Genomic DNA, 20495 nt, shown 5'->3' with positions numbered 1-20495 from the left:
GAAGAGTGATCGGCGGGAGCGGAGCGTTCTTAATGGAAAACGCTCGCAATGCTCACAATCAGCCCCCTCGAGAGCTGACTGGGCATGCTGCACTCCCAAACAAACAACACACAGATCGTGTGTATCCCCACCCGTGAGAAAACGAGTACAGGGGGGAACACACTTTCTGTATTGCTGCTCGCTCGTCATACTGATATATGTGAATATATATATAGTTTTTTTAAGTGAAAAACTCCTGCCTAGCAATCACTAAGAACAGACAAAAACACAGGGACAAATTCACACACAGAGCGCTTGCTGAAGACAACAGAAGCTGTCGCCATTGTGTTCAGGGGTGTGCTTTATAGTTTCCTGGTCGATGACGTCACTCGTGACGTTCCGTCTCGCCATTGGGCTGATTCCATACATGCTTCATGACGCACAACGCAAGAGGCGTTCCCCGCAGCGTTTCACGCAGCTCGACGTTCCTGAAAGGGAACTGTTTAACGGTCTAACTCCACAATTCAGTACTTCACAGTTCACAGTCTTTGTAATGTGTTTTAGCAATACATTTCTAACATTTATAATGTGTTTAGATTTTTTTTTTAAATTGCCTTTACAGGGACTTTAAGAGACAGAAACCATATCACATTTATTTTCTACATTTTCTAAATTTTATCAAGGTTGAGGAAGACTTTACAATTTAATAGTTTTAGTTAGTTTAATATAGTTTTTTTTCTTTTGATTTTGGGGTGAACCTACATGTTCTTGAAGTAACATATTGTATAGTGTAGAAGTCCACTATATGGAGAAAAACCTTAATTTCTTTTCGACTGAAGAAAGAAAGACATAAACATATTGGATGACATGGGGGTGGGTAAATGATCAGGAACGTGATAATTAAACTAAGCCTGAGAAAGCCTAGAACAAATTCTATGTATATATGTTTATATTCACTGGTAAACAGTCACAGTCATCGACGTGACATTTCTCAGTGTCTCTCTCTTTACTCATGGGGAAAGTTGTGATCAGTATTGATTAGAAGGTGAAGGATTCGTGTTTAAACAGATCTATAGTTGAGGCTTTCTAAACAAAGTGTTAGGTAAGACTTTCTGTTGGTGTTCGCATTCATTTTGTTTATTGCCTTGATTATCAGGCTTCTGGTCTGTCATGGAGCAATATTGACTTTCGAAGGCAAGATATTGAAGGCACACAAAACATTTGAGTGCATACACTTAATGTAAACACACGGAGCACTGGCTGGGTTGATGAAAATCACAATAGTCTTCTGAACACAACAGAGAATCTCTGTAATATCTTGATTATTTTTTTAGACATCAGTTAATTTGATGGATAGCAAAGAAAGAATTACATCAACAGAGACTTCTCATCTAAATATTAGATTAAAAACTTGAACCAAAAAAACCTAGAAAAAAAGAAGATTAGAAAGAAGATTTGATTTGGCAACTAACTAAAAAGTAAAAGTACTAAAATTACTTAAACTTAAAAAAAAATAGAATAAAGCTAAATAGAAATATTAAAAAACTGAAACTATTCTAATGACTGAAGCTTAAACTAAATTTAAAATGATTATATGAAAATAAAAGCTAATTCAAAATATGAATAAATAATAGTATGTAAATAATATTATAATTAAAGTTAAATCTAAATAGAAATATTTTAAAAACCAGGAACTAATGACAAAGCAAAAAAAAACGCTAATTAAAAATATTTTAAATACAATAATAGTATGTAAATAATATTAAAATAACACTGTCATGAACATACTGTATTTCATCAAAATTATACAAAATACCAAAATTATATGAGCTATGATATCAACGTTAATTTAATTCTTAAAATTGCTGAAAGTATTTTTTATGGAGTGACAGAAAATATTCATATTATGTTACATCTGACATATTACTAAATTACATAAATTAGAGGCGTCAGATTCTTTGTTTAGGAACTTTCTGTCAGTAATCTTGCATGTTCACAGGGCAGCTCATATATGACAGTCCCAGAGTGGATAATATCACTTACTGCACCTTTAAATTAAGCATTAAAGGGATCTAATGCCTTCTCAGCAATTAAAGAGCAACCTTTGAACAATAAAAAGTTTTTCTGGGCTGGTTCAGATCATCGAACTGGGGACTGATAGGTTTAGATATATGTATCTGTTAGTTACAGTGAAGATTTGAGTGTGTATTTTGTGGTTAAGTATGTGTGCCCTCTACAGAACCATATGGCAGCACTGTTTAGGGGCAAAATAACAGCAGGACCTTCTCTGTGAATCTGTGAAGAGTTGAGGACATTGTTTTTGCATCAGATTCCCTTTGTAAGTTTTCTGTGTGGTGCTCAGCACTAGTCAAGCTTAACCTAAAGACACAATCGCTTAACCCGCCTCACACATGTGTGTGTGTTTGTGTGGTAATGCGCATGTATACAGCATGCACAGCTGCAAAGTACCGCACGTTCATTTGCTACACTCTTCCTTTTCCTGTTCTCAAGCTCCGACGGCCGTGTGTCAGACGGCTCAAATTCTTTCCTGTACTCGCAGCGGACTGTCAAAATCAGCCCTTTCTGAAAAAATGAAGAGCTTTTCCCACACGTCTAGGCCACTATGCAGATTAGGCGGCAGTGATGGATAAAACCCTCGAAATGATTATTCCACAGATTGGGTGTGTGTGCAGATGAGGTAAGTGTGGATGCAAAGGGATTACTTGTACGTAATGCTCTGTGTTATAGGAAACGTCTGTATGTTTATAGAGTAAAATACATGTGGGACATTGACATTTTTCTGTGCCTTAGCTTTAGTAGTATTTTTAGAGAACTTTGTGTGAGGAAGGTGAAACGGTGTTCACAACTCATATTATTTCCATAATGCGGCGTGGAACTTGATTTTATCTATTGTGAATTTATTATATTGTAACAATATGACAGGCAAATATGATGTTAATTCTCGACTCATAAAAATTGGACGTCAGAGACGTGTGATCGTGTCTTTCCATATTCATTATTTTGTCTCTTGACATCAGAGGCTGTCATTTTAATCATAAACCCACACCAGTGCATTTCCTGGTCATGTCAAAGATTGACATGTACTTTGATCTGGTAAATCTTTTGATCATTTAGGTCAGGGGTTTCGACTAGAAGCATCTGCCACAAAAAGGCAACCAGCATCTCAACATAATAAGGCAGCTAAGTTTTAAAAGCACAATGGCTGCTTTTAAAGCAAAGCTTAATTTATGCAATTTGTATTAGTTTATGCCCTCATCTTGTATATTTTAGAATTGTTGAAATAATTAATTGTAATAATTGAAGTACAGCAGGTGGTTGTCACGTCTGGTTAGGTTTTGTGTCATGTTCTCAATTCATGTTTTCATCTCTTTCATTTTGGAATTGGTTCATGTCGTGTTTCCCTGTCCTCCTCATGTGTTTCATGTCATGTGATCTCTGTTTCTCGCTTGTTCTTGTGTCATGATTTCATTGGTTAATTGTCTTGTATCTTGTTCTGTTCTCTTAATGCTTCATGTTTAATGTCTTATGCTGTACATGTTCACACCAGGCGTGCCGCACAAGCCCGGAAAAGTGAAGCCAAAGCGTCTCAATCGCCCCCAGGTGACTGGTCCTACTATAGGTCATAAACCCCGTCCTCTCCATGTTATTTAACGGGACGTGAGACAAACTAAACAATTAAATTACTCTTTAAATATATTTTTTCCAAAGATGGTTTCTTTCATTTGCTGTAGTTTTTTATCCTGCTGGTATAAGTTCAAGTGTTTGTTTTTAAAATAAGCTTGTTTTTAGTTCGTTACTTGATGCTATAGAACGGTGGTGTGACGTCATGATTGACAGCTGTGATCGACAGGTTTTCTGAGCGAAGTAGTCACTGAAGCACCAACAGACCTTTTTCGGGTTCTTCGGAGGACTGAGGAGATTGAAGCTTTAAATTTAATATCTAAAGTTCCATAACTAATTATTTCACACTGACATAAAGGGTTGTTCTGCAGTAGATTGTGCTAATCGATCTGGCATATCCGAAAAAAAGTGCAGGGGCTTGTGCTTGCGATTGATTCTGTGAGAGTGAGGGCGGGGCCTTGATTCCACGGCTTTACTTCCTGCTCACTATTGCGCAGGCGTCAGCGCCATATCGGGACACTGGCGGCTTCACTATTCACCAATGGAAGAGAGTGAAGGGGCGTTGTCCATCTTTTTTTACAGTCTATGGTTCACACCATGTACCTGGCATAGTTTATTGTCTAGTCAAGCTCATGGTTTATGTTTTGTTTCATGTCTTTGATTTAGTTTATGGTTTTGGATATCATCACTGTATATATCTGCTCCATACCAGCTGTAACAGGAGTAAAAGACCCTTTTCAGTTTCAAATTCTTTCCTAAATATGTGTTTGAGCATTGCGAAACGGTCCTGATCCATGATTTCACTGCATGCTATAATGAGAAAAGAGATGTTTTTGAGATTTAATACATTTTAAGATTTATGTATTTAATGATAATTTTTTACATTTATGACATTTATTTTAAGATAAAAGGCTTGTTTATGATTTTCAGCTTTGTTGAAGGTGATTAAATAAATAAGTGGAGGGATAGTACAAGGGGTACAAATGCCCCTAGTTGAAGGGGTTAAAAAGCATATTAAATATTTGTCCTTGTGTATTTAGCTCCATTGCGCTCTGTATTTAATTATATTGATTATATTTAACAATTTGATATTTGATATCATACTGAATAAAGTGCTTAAAACATAAGAACTGCAACAGATCACTGAGTTCATTGTTCATTGTTCAGGAACAAGGCAAATTTAATTGTGGCAAAGACAGAAAATAATTGTTCAAGATAACATTTTATCACTGTCATTGTCTCTCTGTGAGGTTGCAGTCTAATATTCTACATCGTCTACATTTGTTTGTATGTGCCTGTTTCTGCCTGTTTATTTCATGAGCAACAGCCACAAAATCACCATCATCTACAAAGGGACTTAGTTATCATATTTTACAGTGACACCTGTGCAGTGGTAGCTTTTTAAATGGTAATTATCCTAATTTCTTTCTATCCTAATATCCTTTGTTAAAATCAATAGGTCATTCGAGATAATAAGCCACATCTGGCAGACCTCCTTTCTAAAAGAAAATCCCATGTGGTTGCACCGTTTGAATAATCAACATGTATAAGGTCAATTGAATTTCATATGAGTTTTTGATTCGATTTTATTTACAAACAATAAGCAATATTTTAAATTACATATTTTACCAAGACCAATTCGAAACAAATTCAAATGAGGCATATTAGCAGCCAAAAAAAAAAAAACATTCTTACATAGCAGGCTACATTTGGTGACCTGACACTCTGCGTTATATGAAAGATAAATTATTTACTTATTCTTCATCATGATTTCTGAAACGTTTGAATTTATACTGGGATCCAATTTGTTGATTGCACATTATCCCCTACTTTCATCTGATTGCCTGTGTATTCTGTTCCCCCCTCCCTTTGGTTGTCTGCAGGCTCTGCACTGACGAGGCCTCCCTTTCCGTGCCTGGAATATTCTGGATCCCAGGAGGTTTTTTTTGTCATCACCATGAACAGATTCTTTAGGAGACTCTAGCATTGCAGACCCCAACCAAGGAGGGAAGAGGCTGGGCACGTGGCCCCGTATATGCCATATTCAATGTCGGACATAGCGAAGGACCCAAGAACCATGTAGTGTCCTTCTTCCCACCATAGGGGGGCGGGTTAACTTTGTAGTTCTTTTTTGTACTGTTTTTTTTTCAGGAGTTGGTCTATAAGGTGAGCCAGAAATGGTCTTGCACACCTCTCCCTACCCCAGTGCCTTCCTCAGCTTTCTGAGCCGTCTGTCTTGGGCCTTTGTTTTCCCTTGCTACTGGCTGTTGGACCGGTTATTGGCCTCCTGTGTAGCAACATCACTGGAGAAACGTAGACGCTCCCAGGATCCCTGCTCTTTTCTGGCTCTCGGGGTTCTGATCTCTACACCGCTCTACCTGGTGCTGTTACTGGCATCCTTACCCTTCGCCTTCATTGGCTTCCTCTTGTGGGCCCCACTGCAGACCATCAGGAACCCCTACATCTACTCTCACCAGAAACCAGACAAGCATGGTGCCGAGCAGGGAGCAACGGCTGGAACCGGGGCAGCACTTGCTGAGTGGCGTCCACAAGGTCGCAGCTTTTGCTTTGGCAGTGCCAATGTTTGCCTGCTGCCAGACTCGCTTGCACGCTTCAACAATCTCGCGGACACTCAACGCCGAGCTCGGGAAGTGGGCAAGCGGATCCGTAACGGTGCCAGCAGACCCCAGATCAAGATATATATTGATTCGCCCACCAATACTTCAATTAGTGCGGTATCCTTCTGCAGCTTGGCCACTCAGGGCTTCCGCCGCACCTCTTCTTTGGACCATCGTCCAGAGCCTGTAGTCCCCACTGAAACTGAGACTGAGGCCTTAAATGAGTGTCCTGTTCACCCATCAGGAGGTACAAGCTCAGATTGCCCAATCCACAGCACTGAAGCCCAGAATTCCTCAGAGTGTCCTCTCCACTCCAATGCAGAAGACCATGCTCCTGATTGTGCTGTCCACCAGTTTGCAGACCCAGAGTCGTCTGGTGAGTGTCCAGTACATAGTAATATGATCCAGAACTCAGAAGACTGTCCTCTCCATCCGGCTGGAGTGCAAATCAGCATCACCTCTCCTGATTCTGAGCCAGCCGAGGATGAAAAAGGAAACCATCAGACCGGGGACGGGGATACGGGTAGCCTAGAAAGCCGCACAGCCTCTCGGGAATCCCTGGTTCGCTTCCACGCAGCTGATGGAGGCATATCCCCCAACAACACCCTTTCACAACACCGCACCTCAGTCTTCAAAAGACCGATTGGGCGCAAGCGCCGTCACGGCGATGACGGCTTTGACCATGAGATCTCTGCCTTTTTCCCAGCCAACCTGGACTTCCTTTGTCTACAAGAAGTCTTCGACAGGCGGGCTGCAGACAGGCTCAGGAGGCAGCTGCACCGCTATTTTCCCTTTGTGCTGAGCGATGTGGGACGCTACGGCTGGAAAGGCTGTTGCTCACGGTTCAAGTTCTTGAACAGCGGGCTCCTGTTGGCCAGTCGCTACCCTATTTTGGATGCCCATTATGAATGCTTCCCTAATGGGCGCAGCGAGGATGCTCTGGCTGCTAAAGGAGTTCTTTTTGCCAAGGTGAGCTTCTTATACTTTTTTATTATGGCTTTATTTAGACTTAGCATGTCAAATTTTAAGCCATTTGCCTTGATTGAAATCTTTGTTATATGCAGGATACTGTATTTATTCTTTTTAATTTCTGTTGATGTATGCTACACCCTACCTTGATGTAAATTGCATGTGGACTTTTCAACTTGATTAATTGCATCCCAAGACATGCAATGTAAAGGAATCTCTAAAAGTTATAATTTATATTCAAACAATTCATTCTGATTGTCAATTTTATACCTGCTTTAAATCATTTGATGCATGTGATTTATTATTGAAATGAGGCATTAGGGCTTGTTCCAGTTCTTCAACGTTTCACGGCATGTGTCTGGAGTTGGACTTGTGGTTTGAGCGTACACAAACAACCTGAATAATTTACAAGTAGCCCTTTGTAGCCCCGAGGGCTTGTTTGAAACACTCATTTGTCATGCTTTTAGAAACGCAGGCTTCCTCTCTTTGTTGAACCATTGGTTGGATGTACAGCCCTGTTGCATTATATATGTCTTAATTGGGCTGTGCACTTATGCCGAGTAGATATTACAATTCAAGAAGTAGTTTCATTCTGAAATAATATTGTATGCTCATTTTAGTCTGGATATTGTAAAGACAGGGTCATTAGTCTTGCAGCTGCTGTTGCTAGCATTCTACATAAAGTTTATATAATAGTCTGTGAATGTATGCTCTAGCAACTGATGAATTATATAACTAAGTTGGTATTTAATTATAATGATGAAAGTCCAGGGTGATCTTTATGTTCTGTAGAACATACTTAACCCTTTAGCGTTCCTGTAAAATTTACCCCAAAACGCCTAAAAAAGGTCAACAGAATATTTAGCATAAGCAACATAGGTTTAATTGAAACTTTAGCCCTGTAACTATTTTAAAGCATAGGCTAGATGGTAACAAACATAATGGATATGTTTTAGCAAACTTTGAATAACACAGTTTTCTGAATTCTTTATGAATGCTGCAATGAATTAAACAGTTGAATATACAAGTAGTGCAATGCAAATTTTCAGTTTCAGTCACAAGAAGTCAATTTGTTTATGCTAGCATATGGACAGTCTATGAGTAAAAGAGAAAGGTTGTTGGGATTTGCACTATTGTTAGAACATTTTAGTGCTCTGGATTTTTGTGTATAATGACTTGAAATGTTGATTACACTAATATTGGTATTTGCTGATGTTTGCATGTTGTGTTGTTGCATGCTTAGCTTGTGTGAGCTTGTGTTTCTAGTTGTGCATGATATTAGCTTATATTTTTTGTTTGCGTAGCGCTCATTTAGGGTGATCATGAGCACAGGCTTTTAGGGTCGAGATATCATTACGGCCTCAGCACTGTATCCGATTCTGGACACATTCCAGACCTGATCTCTTTTTCTGTCCAAAAGGGCAAGAGGCCAGCCGCCATTATATGTCAGACAGAGCTGCTAAATATTAACTCTGAATGTGTGTGTGAGAGAGACCAGCCTGTTAAATATTGAGTACTGTACAAAGAGAAACAGAAGGACAATGCCTTAGACCTGTACATGTACTCACTAAAGAGATTATTGCTTGAATTGACGTTCAATCTTTCACGGGGGTGTAAGTTTAACCAAAGGCTTCTAGAAGTTATTGATGCACTTTAGATACTCCTCCAAGATCTGTGAACTGAAAATTGTACTTCGTATATGTTGCTACTTTTAGGTCATTACTCCCCAACACTGCTTTTCACCCCTGGACATTGTGAGTAATAAAAGTTTTGCTTTTGATAAATAAAGACAGACGAACCTCCGTCAAACAATTCTGAGAGGGGGGAGGGGTGTAAATTGAACAGGGAGGGATGTGTGTGGAGTGGAGATATTAATTAAAAATGCTTCCCGTAGGAATGAGCAGCCCTTTAATTAGGGCCTTTCAGCATGTATGTTCAGCCCTCTTATTATTATTCAAGAGCTCTCCACACTCTTAACATCATGGGTAGAATGCTCATTTAGGGTTTGCATGATCGTTAGCAAATTGGTGACATGTGTCCATCCATTCCATGCCAAATTATCACTGTTTCCAAAAAAACAGCACAACTGTTTTTAACATTGATAATAATAAGAAATGTTGAGCACAAAATCAGCATATTAGAATAATTGGTTACACTTTATTTTACAGTACCTGTACTTACAGTGTACCTACCCAAGAAAGTACTGGTAATATAAGGTAACTACTGTACATGGGTTAAGTTAAGGTTTAGGGGTAGGTTCAGGGCTAGTAGTTATAACCTAGTTATTGTTATTGCTAAGAACAGAGTATGTACATGGCGAAGAGGACTTTAAAATAAAGGGCTACCGAATGATTTCTTAAGAATCATGTGACACTGAAGACTGGAGTAATGATGCTGAAAATTCAGCTTTGTATCACAGGAACAAATCACATTTTAAAATATATTAAAATATAAAACAGTTATTTTAAATTGTAATAATATGTGACAATATTACTGTTTTTACTGATTTTTTTTTTTTTTAAGTAATGTAGCCTTGGTGCGGCATCTTAATAATAAATATGTGAAATCTCATCCTGATCTGTTCGGACAGATACATTTCAGGACTTCCATTGCTCTTTTGAAATGAATAGTTCATACAGTACGTCAGCATTCAAAATGCAGAACTGTCCAGTCCACCCAGAATATTTATGGAAACGATGTTGCAAAATAAATCATAACAGAGGTCGTTTAAATATAGAAGTGTTAGGCCGTGTGTCCACCAAAGCGTTTTTTCACGCTCCTGGCGTAAAATTCTAAGGCCGTGTGTCCACCAAAGCGTTTTTTCACGCTCCTGGCGTAAAATTCTAATTGTTTTCAATGGGAGCGCCGCGTTTTTTAAACGCCATGAGCGTAGCGAGGCGCTGAGCGAGTATTTAACGCTCAAGCGCTGAGCGTTCGGCGTTTTTTTCACGCTGAAGCGCTGAGCGCCCGGCGCTTTTACTGGTCGCCGAGAGTTGAAAAATGTTCAACTTTGGGTAAAACGCTGCGCTCATCACTGTCAATTTTTACACAGCCGTCCAATCACAGTGGAGGAGGGACGGGACAAATACCACACGACCAACTGTCACAACATTCTTTCTGTACAACGACGTCAACCAGCAGAGCTAACCGAACAAAGTGGATGAAAAATAAATTTTTAGTATGAAACAAAATTATCTGCGAAATCAGTTACAAGTAAACTGGGCTACGGATATTCTGTATCATAGCAACGAATCGTCTCAACTGAAAAAACGCAGCGCTGCCAAAACGCTCTCAAGCGCCCACAGCTAGGCGTTTTCAGCAGAGCGTCCAGCGTTTTCAGCCGGCTAAAAACGCTTTGGTGGACACACGGCCTTAAAGGTACAGTAGCAAAAACAGCTTGTTAACTCTAAAGTTCAAAGTTCATGTAACAACAACAGAACAAATCTGCATAATAGTACATAAAACCATTCTTACACAAGTTGTTGTTTAGTTCAATGGGATAATTATGTGTGAATGGATTTATGAGTGACATACTCAATAATTTGTTGTGCTTGTGTTTCATGAATGAGGCCAAGAAAGGATGTAAAATGGTTGAATAATACTTAATTACTGTTTTCAGTGCAAGACAATGTGACTGCTATTATACATTGTGTTCAGGAGGAAAAATTTAAATTCTGAAGGATTGCAAAATTGTCCCATTAAAACTTTGAAGATTGTACAGCAATCAGTGCTGCCTTTCAGCTGTAAAAGACTGTGACCCACTGCTCCTACTGTGTTAGTGTAAAGTACTAGCCGTCTTCAGCTTTAGTCATGTCTTTGCTGTGTGTGTTATCAGCTCAGCATTCAAGCTGCCAACAGGAGTAGATTAGAAGAACGGGAGGAAGTTCATTAGCCAGCCTCTGTGTGTGTGTGTGTGTGTGTGTGTGTGTGTGTGTGTGTGTGTGTGTGTGTGTGTGTGTGTGTGTGTGTGTGTGTGTGTGTGTGTGTGTGTGTGTGTGTGTGTGTGTGTGTGTGTGTGTGTGCTGGACTTTTAGCCAGCCGACTGTTTCTCCTTTGGGCAAATAAACTTTAACCTTATAAGAGATCCCACAAGTGGCAGACACATTCCAATTAGCACATTGCTCATTAACACTTAACACTGCATGTATGCGCACTCAATCAAAACACATAACCTTACATTTTATGTGGGGGTTGGGTCTGATTATTGTTAACATAAACCATGGCAAGTTTGATCCTAATTTACAGCTATGCTATTTTTGACATAAATTTAAGGTTTATTTATTTAAATTGCATATAACATTTTCATCCATTTAGATGACACAGTTAACATAAACAAAATGATCATCTTAATGTGATACATATTTGTCAGTCCTAATTAAAAGAAAAGGTTAACATTTCTGCACTTAAAAAATATAGCATAGTTTTTAAAGTATTGGCACCTTTTTAATGTTATTTAAATATTCATATTTTCAAAATGCATTTATTCAAATTGTTTGGAGCCAATATAAATCTGTGCATTGTAAAAACAATTACATTTATTAATTTGAAAATGAACGTGGTTAAAATATGGCTAGCCATGGAACAAGCAATATTCAGTTAGTTAAAATGTATAAGAAACATTGTATTTATTGATGATAAATATATAAACCGTTTTTTTTTTTGTGAATTTAAAACACATTCCGTTTATTAGTGAATATTCAATTAGTTAAAGTCTTACCTTTTTCTTACGCGTTTCATTTATGTATGACTGACAAATATGCAACACATAAAGTTTATTAGTTTGTTTAATGTGTAATCCAAACTGTAATTGTAATTTAGTTCAAATTAGGCAAAAAATAATTTTTTCATCTAATTGTTGGTGCTAACGATACTGTAATATTTTTAAAGTTTTTATTTTATTCCCTATAGACAAAAAACATTTTCAGCCCTTTGGGTTTCCTGCCTTCTCTAGTCTGTCACTGCAAACACACACACTTAGCCAAGCATGAATAAACATTTGAAATATTCATACGCAGGGACACAGAAAGAGAAAGAGAGGCCATGAAGCTATGAAACAGAGGAAGGCAATGAAGCTGAGTGAGGAAAAAGCAAGCAATGAAATGAAAGAGTACTAGCCCTGTTTGATCCAATGCAATGAGCTCATGGTATAGAGACCACATGGTCAGAATTTCATTATTGTAATTAAATCTACAAATCACCTTTAAAGAACAATGACATTTATTATCAACCACTGCTGAAATGTAGAACTTGCGCTCTGTGGAGGGCTTCAGTACTTGGAAAGTCCAGCCGTTCTGTAGCTCTCAGCATTTTGAATAGGAGTCTTTTTCTGGGAATAAGCCAATGTAAGTCATTAAATGATTTACACTGAATGGGTTGTCTGGATGAAAAGAGGACAGAGAGATGGCAGAATGAACAAACAGACTCACACAAACAAACATGCATGCTAATATCCCTATTTTAATGTTGCTGTCATTTTATGCTCAATTACAGTTATAAAATAAAATTAAAATAAAAACAACTGTTACATTTAATCTTTAGCAAATCTCCATGTCCATTTTTCATATTGTGCATTATAATGTTGTGATGACTAAATTCACTTATAGCATTTAAAGCAACTGATTTTTGTGTTTACTTATTACAATTTATTTATACAGTTGTTATCAAAAGTTTACATACCCCTTGCAGAATCATAGTCCACAAGACAAAATAATAGCTGAATTTATAAAAATGACCCCATTCAAAATTGTACATATACCTTTGATTCTTAACTGACGACTGTTTTTATGTTTTGTGAAGGTTGTTCACGAGTCTCTTGTTTGTCCTGAGCAGTTAATTCCTCTAGGTCCTGCACAATCATTGGTTCTCCAGCATCTTTTGAATATTTGAACCCTTTCCAGCTGTCACTGTATGATTTTGTAATCCATCTTTTCACACTGAGGACAATTGAAGGACTCAGACACAACTTTTACAAAAGCTGAAAACATTCACTGATGCTCAAGAAGGAAACACGATGCATTAAGAGCTGGGGGTGTAAACGTTTTGAATTGGATGATCAGGGTAAACTGTACTTTTTTGTCTTCTGCGAAACGAAAGACACATTCTGCTTATGTGTGTGTGCAAAAAATACAATCCAAAATGGTAAGTGCTGGCATTTTAGGTGTTACATTTGCTCTTATCAGTCATAATCCAGTATTTCAATATTCAGTATTTAGTCCGTCAGCTCACTAATGTGCTGATATTATGCATGAACCGAAAAAGAAAAACCAGATGAAATTGTGGGATTTGGTGCAGATGGATAAAATGATGATATGAGCAGGTGTTGATCTTCTCAGAGCTGTGCATGCTCTGACTTTTACCTTTTAAAGGGTTAGTTCACCCAAAAATGAAAATTAAGTCATTAATTACTCACCCCCATGCTGTACCAACCCCGTAAGACCTTCGTTCATCTTCGGAACACAAATGAAGATATTTTTGATTAAATCTGAGAGGTGGATCACTGCTACATAGGCTGCCAGAGGGAATGAAACTTGACGGCCCAGAAAGTCATTAAAGAACATGTTTAAATATTCCATGTGCCTACAGTGGCTCAACAATAAGTTTATCAAGCGACGAGAATACTTTTTTTCCGAAAAAAACAAACATAAATAACGACTTTATTCGACTATTCCTTTTCTTCCTTGTGGGCCTGAGACGAGAGTTCAAGAGATTTCCACGACGCATGCGCGAGAACTGAGAAGAGGACGTTCTTCTAATACTTCGCGTGATTTTTTTTCCCAAACCACTTCAGCGGAAATCCCGCCCTGCAGCCGATTTCATTGGTTTAGGTTACAGTGACGGGTAGGTTTAGGGATCAGTGTTTGGTGTAGGCAATCAGTACAGTGATTGACATGACCAATGAAAACTTTAGAATCGGCTGCAGGGCGGGATTTCCGCTGAAGTGGTTTGGGAAAAAAAATCATGCTAATACTTCTTGTTCAGTTCTCGCGCATGCGTCGTGGAAATCTCTTGAACTCTCGTCTCAGGCCCACAAGGAAGAAAAGGAGTAGTCGAATAAAGTCGTTATTTATGTTTTTTTTTTCGGAAAAAAAGTATTCTCGTCGCTTGATAAACTTATAGTTGAGCCACTGTAGGCACATGGAATATTTAAACATGTTCTTTAATGACTTTCTGGGCCGTCAAGTTTCATTCCCTCTGGCAGCCTATGTAGCAGTGATCCACCTCTCAGATTTAATCAAAAATATCATCATTTGTGTTTCGAAGATGAACGAAGGTCTTACGGGGTTGGTACAGCATGGGGGTGAGTAATTAATGACTTAATTTTCATTTTTGGGTGAACTAACCCTTTAACATGGACCCCAGACATCTGAGAGAGTTATGACAGAAGAAGCTGATCAAGAGAGGGTGTAACACCGCTCAGGGGTGTTTGACAGCACTTCATAAATGATTTTGTATTTCAATAACACATTTGATGTGGCAAAGTTCTCACTCTTCGATCTCTTTTGTCCTCCTGCTCTATTCTCTCAGGTGCAGGTTGGAAGCTCTGCTCAGGAACAACGGGTTGTTGGATATATCACTTGTACTCATCTGCATGCTATTGAAGGTAGGTGTCTACACACACATATAGTACACAGAGGGATTAGAATCACATCATAGTGACTTAAAGGTGCAGTAAGCGATTTTTGAGAAAAACTGTTGATATTTGAAATCGACCCAAACAAGCACAACCCTCCCTTCATTGCTCCGCCCCCAAAATGTGCGAAGAGTTTCTTTATCATAGCTGATGCGAAGATGACGAACAACAAGGAAGAACAAGAAATGAACAATGTACACAATTGCACTGTATATACAAGCAAGAGTTGTTTGATATTATAAGTATTATATTACAAAAATGACATCTATAGTGTTGAATTGTTAGATCTGTCATTTTTATTATTAGCCTTCTATTTATGTTGTTTTATTAATTTCATTTTAATAAATGATTTCACCTCAAATCAAGCTCTTAAATTAAGCTAATTATAATTTTAAAAAGTTGTTGATTAGTGTCGTTATGAAGCTATTTTTTGTAGTCAGGACTACAAGGTTCCCACAATGTGGGGGTTTCAGGTTTTAGACACACTCTAAACCCCAGTGGAGTTGTGGTACTCTGACTAGAGCACTGATGCTGAGTGATCCTGACAGGTTTGTCCCGATCCTACTGCTCGTTTGCCACACATCTGAGTAGATTTCCTCACAGAGCAGGGAAACGGTTGTGTGTATGTGTGTGGTTTTGTGCGAACCGTAAAAAAAACAAGTCTTCTCTGCTTTATCTCAGTAGCTCGTGTCATGCACACATACCCGAATGGGCACTTCACATGCAGGGCCTATGACATCACTGCATGTTGACCCCTGTTCTCCGCTCCGATTAATCAACGTGTCCCGCTCGCCCACAGGGTCCCGGTTCCCATGACGACGGGCTCTCGACGTTCCTGGCGTCAGCCCTATTTACAGCTCACGGTCTCTAGCGCTCATTTTTTACGAAGACATTCTCTTGCTATTCCGGGATCCACCCACGCTTCCGTGTGTCTGCCACCCATTCTAATTATAGAGCAGGGACTATTTCAGGATAAATGAAACATGAGGGAATGAGACAAGAAACGGGGAAGAAGGCAAAAGAAACCTGATTATACTCCAGATGATGCTGGACAGGGACTTTACAATTATTAGAGGAGGCAGAGCATCTCTGGTTATTCTCAATCGCTTGTTTTCCTCTGTCAAAGTCTCTGTGTGTGTGTGTGTGTGTGTGTGTGTGTGTGTGTGTGTGTGTGTGTGTGTGTGTGTGTGTGTGTGTGTGTGTGTGTGTGTGTGTGTGTGTGTGTGTGTGTGTGTGTGTGTGTGTTATAGACTTTGACAGTGCAGAGGCGGATTTAAGTTATTCTCCTGATGTACACACGAGGTTTCTTGCCTTGAAAATACTGAAATGTGGTTTATTTAGCAGTTTTGAGATTTCAAGCAGCCTAGAAGGAAATGTTACAGCTCAGTGGCTGCTCCTCTGTATAATGGAGTTCTACATTTTTTTCATTTAAGGATCACCTATGTGTCAAATATCTTATATTTTCAGACTGAACTAAAAAATAGTGTAAAAAGAACTGTTGTTCTTTTGAACTTTCTATTTATCAAAGAATCCTGGAAAAATGTATTACGGTTTCCACAGAAATATGATCCAGCACAACAGAAATCAGTATGTTAGAATGATTTCTGAAGGATCATGTGACACTGCAGACTCGAGTTCTAATGCTGAAAATTCAACTTTCAACTAAAACAGAATTTTTTTTTTTTTAAATTGTACTAATAAGTCATAATAATAAAAATATTACAACATTTTTCATCTAATAAATGCAGCTTTGGTGTGATTTCTTTCACAAACATAAAAAATTGGTAGCGCTTTAGATTACAGCCCACAAAGTACTGCGTATAAGTAAAACAAATTTACAGTGTAGACAATCGCTTGAAATTGAAGTTCATGAGGGGAAGTAATGGAGCCGGGAGGAGTGTCCTCTGGTGGAGATCATGGGCACTCCAGCTGGTGGAAGGAACAGGGAACAAGCACCTTTTTAATTTACAGACTGCAGATGTCACACTTGCCTTGTAACTACATGGAACAATAGAGTAAACAAGCACCACTTACCCTGTGACAACATGGAACGAGAGTATGTTTCCCTAGTATTTAAAAAAAAAAGTTGCAATAGTTTTTGTTTTACTTGCCTTGAAACACTAGGGTTGCCAACTGTCCCGTATTAGCTGGGACGTCCCTTATATTGGACCTAATTGATTTGTCTCATACGTGACCTCCCTTGTCCCGTTTATTGACTGCTACACTTTTCTTTTTTTTAATATATATATATATTTTTTTATTTATTTTTTTTTTATTAACAGAAGCTCTTACAAGATGTTAATTGTGTATAGGAAGGATCCACATTGATACATTGAAAGTGGTATTTAACAAAAGGAATATACACATGTATAACCCTACAAACACACCTTACAAGGATGATGATTTTCAATTTTAAACATCAAAAAAACACTAAGTAAATAAAATCTATACAAAACAAAAAACACAAATATTGCACAAACTTTACCCATCCCACCCCCACCCTCTTCCCATATATGGTTCTCAGTAGGGCTGCAACTAACGATTATTTTGATAATCGATTAATCGGACGATTATTTTTTCGATTAATCGATTAATCGGATAGAAATTAAATTAGATTTTTTTTTTTATTATAACTAAATAAAACCGTAAATCAGGGTATTTATGTGTAAAAGTGTACTTTAAAAAGTGCAAAAGCCACACATTGAGTTTTACTAATATCAATATTTGAATTGTTTTTAATGATAATTGCTGATGGCAAGTTGACAAACATGATTATTGTTAAAAAAATGATATCCAACATATTATGTTTTAACACAATTTTTGTTAAAACAAATTTACACAGACATGTTGTTCAGATGTGAATATCTGAACTAAAAACAAAATAAAAACATCTAAAATATATAATTCATTTAATTTTTATTTAAAATTAATTATATATAAGGAATATAAGGATAAAGAATATAATATATATTATATATATAATATATAAAAGAATATAATATAAGGATAAATTGATTAAATAAATATAGAAAGACTGAAAACAATTGTGTGAATGTAGAGCCGCAGTAGATCGCGTTTGAAAAACAATTAAAACTTAGTAGACAAATGCTATAAAAAGAGAACGGAATGGAGGTAACGTTACCCAGCAAGCTAACAGGCTTGAGTAAAGGACAGGAGAAATTATGCATTAGTGCACAAGCATTCGCTGAAAACCACTGAGTACAGTGATTAAAAAACAATATTTTACTGCTGCTGTTATTAACTGCCTTTGTATTTAATGCTTCACTTTGTAAACACCGTTTTAATTTAACCTATTTCTGCGGTAGCGCTATTTTAATCCATCACTTACATTGCGAGCGAACTGATTGCACAACCTGATGCTCGAGACAAAATACAGACATCCCGGAAGTCCCGGGAGTCTCCCGCATATTGATTGCGGCTCCCTGATGCCCGCGAATTAGTTCAAACTCCCGAAATCTAGAGCGCGCAAGCAAGAGCGCGCATGCGAGACAGAGACTGCTCCAAACCGTGTAGCGCGCGCGCTCGGCAGAGCGCCTGAGGGAGAGAGACCTTGCGTGTGTGTGCGTACCAGTAAACGCTCCCCGTGACGTAAGCAGACCAACTAATCGATAATGACATTCGTTGACAACGATTTTCATAATCGATTATAATCGATTTTATCGATTAGTTGTTGCAGCCCTAGTTCTCAGTTTCCTTTCATTTATATATATCTAAACAGTCTATATATAGTTTATACATACCCCCATTTGTATACATACATACCTATGTAAATCTACACATTACTCACAACAAATGCATCAATGAGGAAGTTTCCAGAGAAGGCAGAATGTCTATGAAGGGGCCCCAGATTTCTATAAAGGCTGCATGCTTCCCTCTCACATTATATAATATCTTTTCGGGTGTTCAGTAAGATATAAGCTCATTAATCCATTGTCTTATTGATGGTGAATTTTCAGATTTCCAGTTAATCAGAATACACTTTTTTACTGCAGTGCTGACTGCTACACTTTTCTAACGACTGACTGATACAAAAGCAACAGCAGCAGTGCTGATCACGACACCCTAGAATAAGTACCCCTTAGTTCTAAAATACTTATAGAATTAATTTGTTGAATTTCCTGGTTGTGACCCCTTTATTCCCCAAACCTTTGTTCCCTTAAACTTACATGTATGTATAATATATGTACTCTATAATTACCAAATGTTGTGTTGTAAATTCCTTTTAGGCTACTTTCTCAGTACTTTGTGGGCTATAATCTAAAGAATTACCAAACAAAATGTACCGACTGCAAACTTTTGAACATTGCAACATTATACATTGCAATGGGAACAAAATAATACACTATATAAAAACAGATGACTGCAGAATGCTTTGATTGGCCAATCAGAATCAAGTAATCAAGTAAACATTTGGTAGCACTAGAGGTGCAGAAATTACACACTACACCTTTAAGAGATTTTTTTAAAGTTTTTTTTTTTTTAGCACCAAAGCACACACACTTCAGCTACTATTTGAGGTTTGCAATTAAATTGCTGTTCTTTCTCTCTTTCTCTCTTCTACTCTCCACCAAAGCATAGGGGAGATGTTGCAGACATCCCCTCTTTTTCTATGCTTCACTGCTCTCTCGCACTCTTCTTGGCTCTGTTTTCCCACCCTGGCCTCATTAAATCGCTACATCTGCCATAACTGCCTCAGAACGAGTCGTGAAAATGTGATAAACTGAAGGCACCTCAGTGCGACGCTATTTCATTGTATTACACCCAAATCAAATGAGTTGTTTTGCACAATGCGATCCGTGAACTTTTTATTGAATAAAACCCTCCGTAAAATGAAATTTGTGTTTTATTCGATTTTAGGTGTTGGTATTGTTTTTTTAAATCTGTGTTCCTCTCTCAGGTGATGCATCTGTGCGTTGCGAGCAGTTGGACATGCTGCTGGAGTGGGGCGCTGAGTTTAGGAGGAACACCTTGGCTCCCACGGACGAGGAGAAGGTTCTGGAAGATCAGGTGGCCTTTGACGTCATCCTCGGAGACCTCAACTTTGACAACTGCTCTTCGGGTACCAGCATTTTCTTCCTTAAAAACATCTGGGGTTTTAATACTAAAGCAATAAGCAGGCCACGTGGAATCTGCAGATTTAGGATATAAAGAAATGCCCTTCAGGTGGTTATTTATTTTTTTATTTTGGGCAAAATTTATTATAACTTTGGCTACTTTGGCTATAACAGCTGGGTTTAACACGTCTTAAAACATGGCTATAACAGCAATCCCAATTTGACTCGATTGGTCCATTTTATTTTGTAAAACTTATTATGGGAAAATACAATAATTTATAAATACAATAAAAAGTTATATAATCATTATATTTTTATTAATTATAATTAAGATATATATATATATATATATATATATACATATACATATATTAGTAGTAGTAGTATAATTAATAATAGCTCATAGTGATAATAAAAATACTTCCTACTGTTTTATTAATATTGTTATTACTGAAAGAAATTACAAAATGCAAAAGAACCTTAGCAGAAGAATTGTTTAATATTATTATTATTATTATCATTATTATATTATTATTATTGCAAACTTTTTCCAAGTGTTTCACCATTTTTTATTACTTTTAA

The 20495-nt window shown here is 37.7% G+C and overlaps 1 protein-coding gene across 2 annotated transcripts in view; it reads left to right on the top strand.

Moving 5' to 3' along the window:
* The window catches only part of smpd3 (sphingomyelin phosphodiesterase 3), a 48310-nt gene that overhangs the window by 20557 nt on the left and 7258 nt on the right, over positions 1–20495 (top strand). The window contains exons 1-4 of one of the 2 annotated variants that reach the window (XM_077210458.1): positions 2536–2677; positions 5505–7208; positions 14733–14808; positions 19757–19918. In XM_077210458.1, coding sequence (XP_077066573.1) covers positions 5799–7208; positions 14733–14808; positions 19757–19918 — 1648 coding nt within the window. In that variant the 5' untranslated portion in view covers positions 2536–2677; positions 5505–5798. Of the gene's footprint in view, positions 1–2535; positions 2678–5504; positions 7209–14732; positions 14809–19756; positions 19919–20495 lie in introns of those variants that run through there. The other variant, XM_077210457.1, reaches the window with a different exon arrangement.

The sequence above is a fragment of the Siphateles boraxobius genome, unplaced genomic scaffold (genome assembly GCF_051911475.1).
Source record: "Siphateles boraxobius isolate OS27281-9 unplaced genomic scaffold, OSU_SipBor_1 65, whole genome shotgun sequence".
In the NCBI taxonomy this organism is placed as follows: Eukaryota; Metazoa; Chordata; class Actinopteri; order Cypriniformes; family Leuciscidae; genus Siphateles; species Siphateles boraxobius.
The sequence above is the reverse complement of the archived record's forward strand: the minus strand, read 5'-3'. Positions and strand labels throughout refer to the sequence as shown.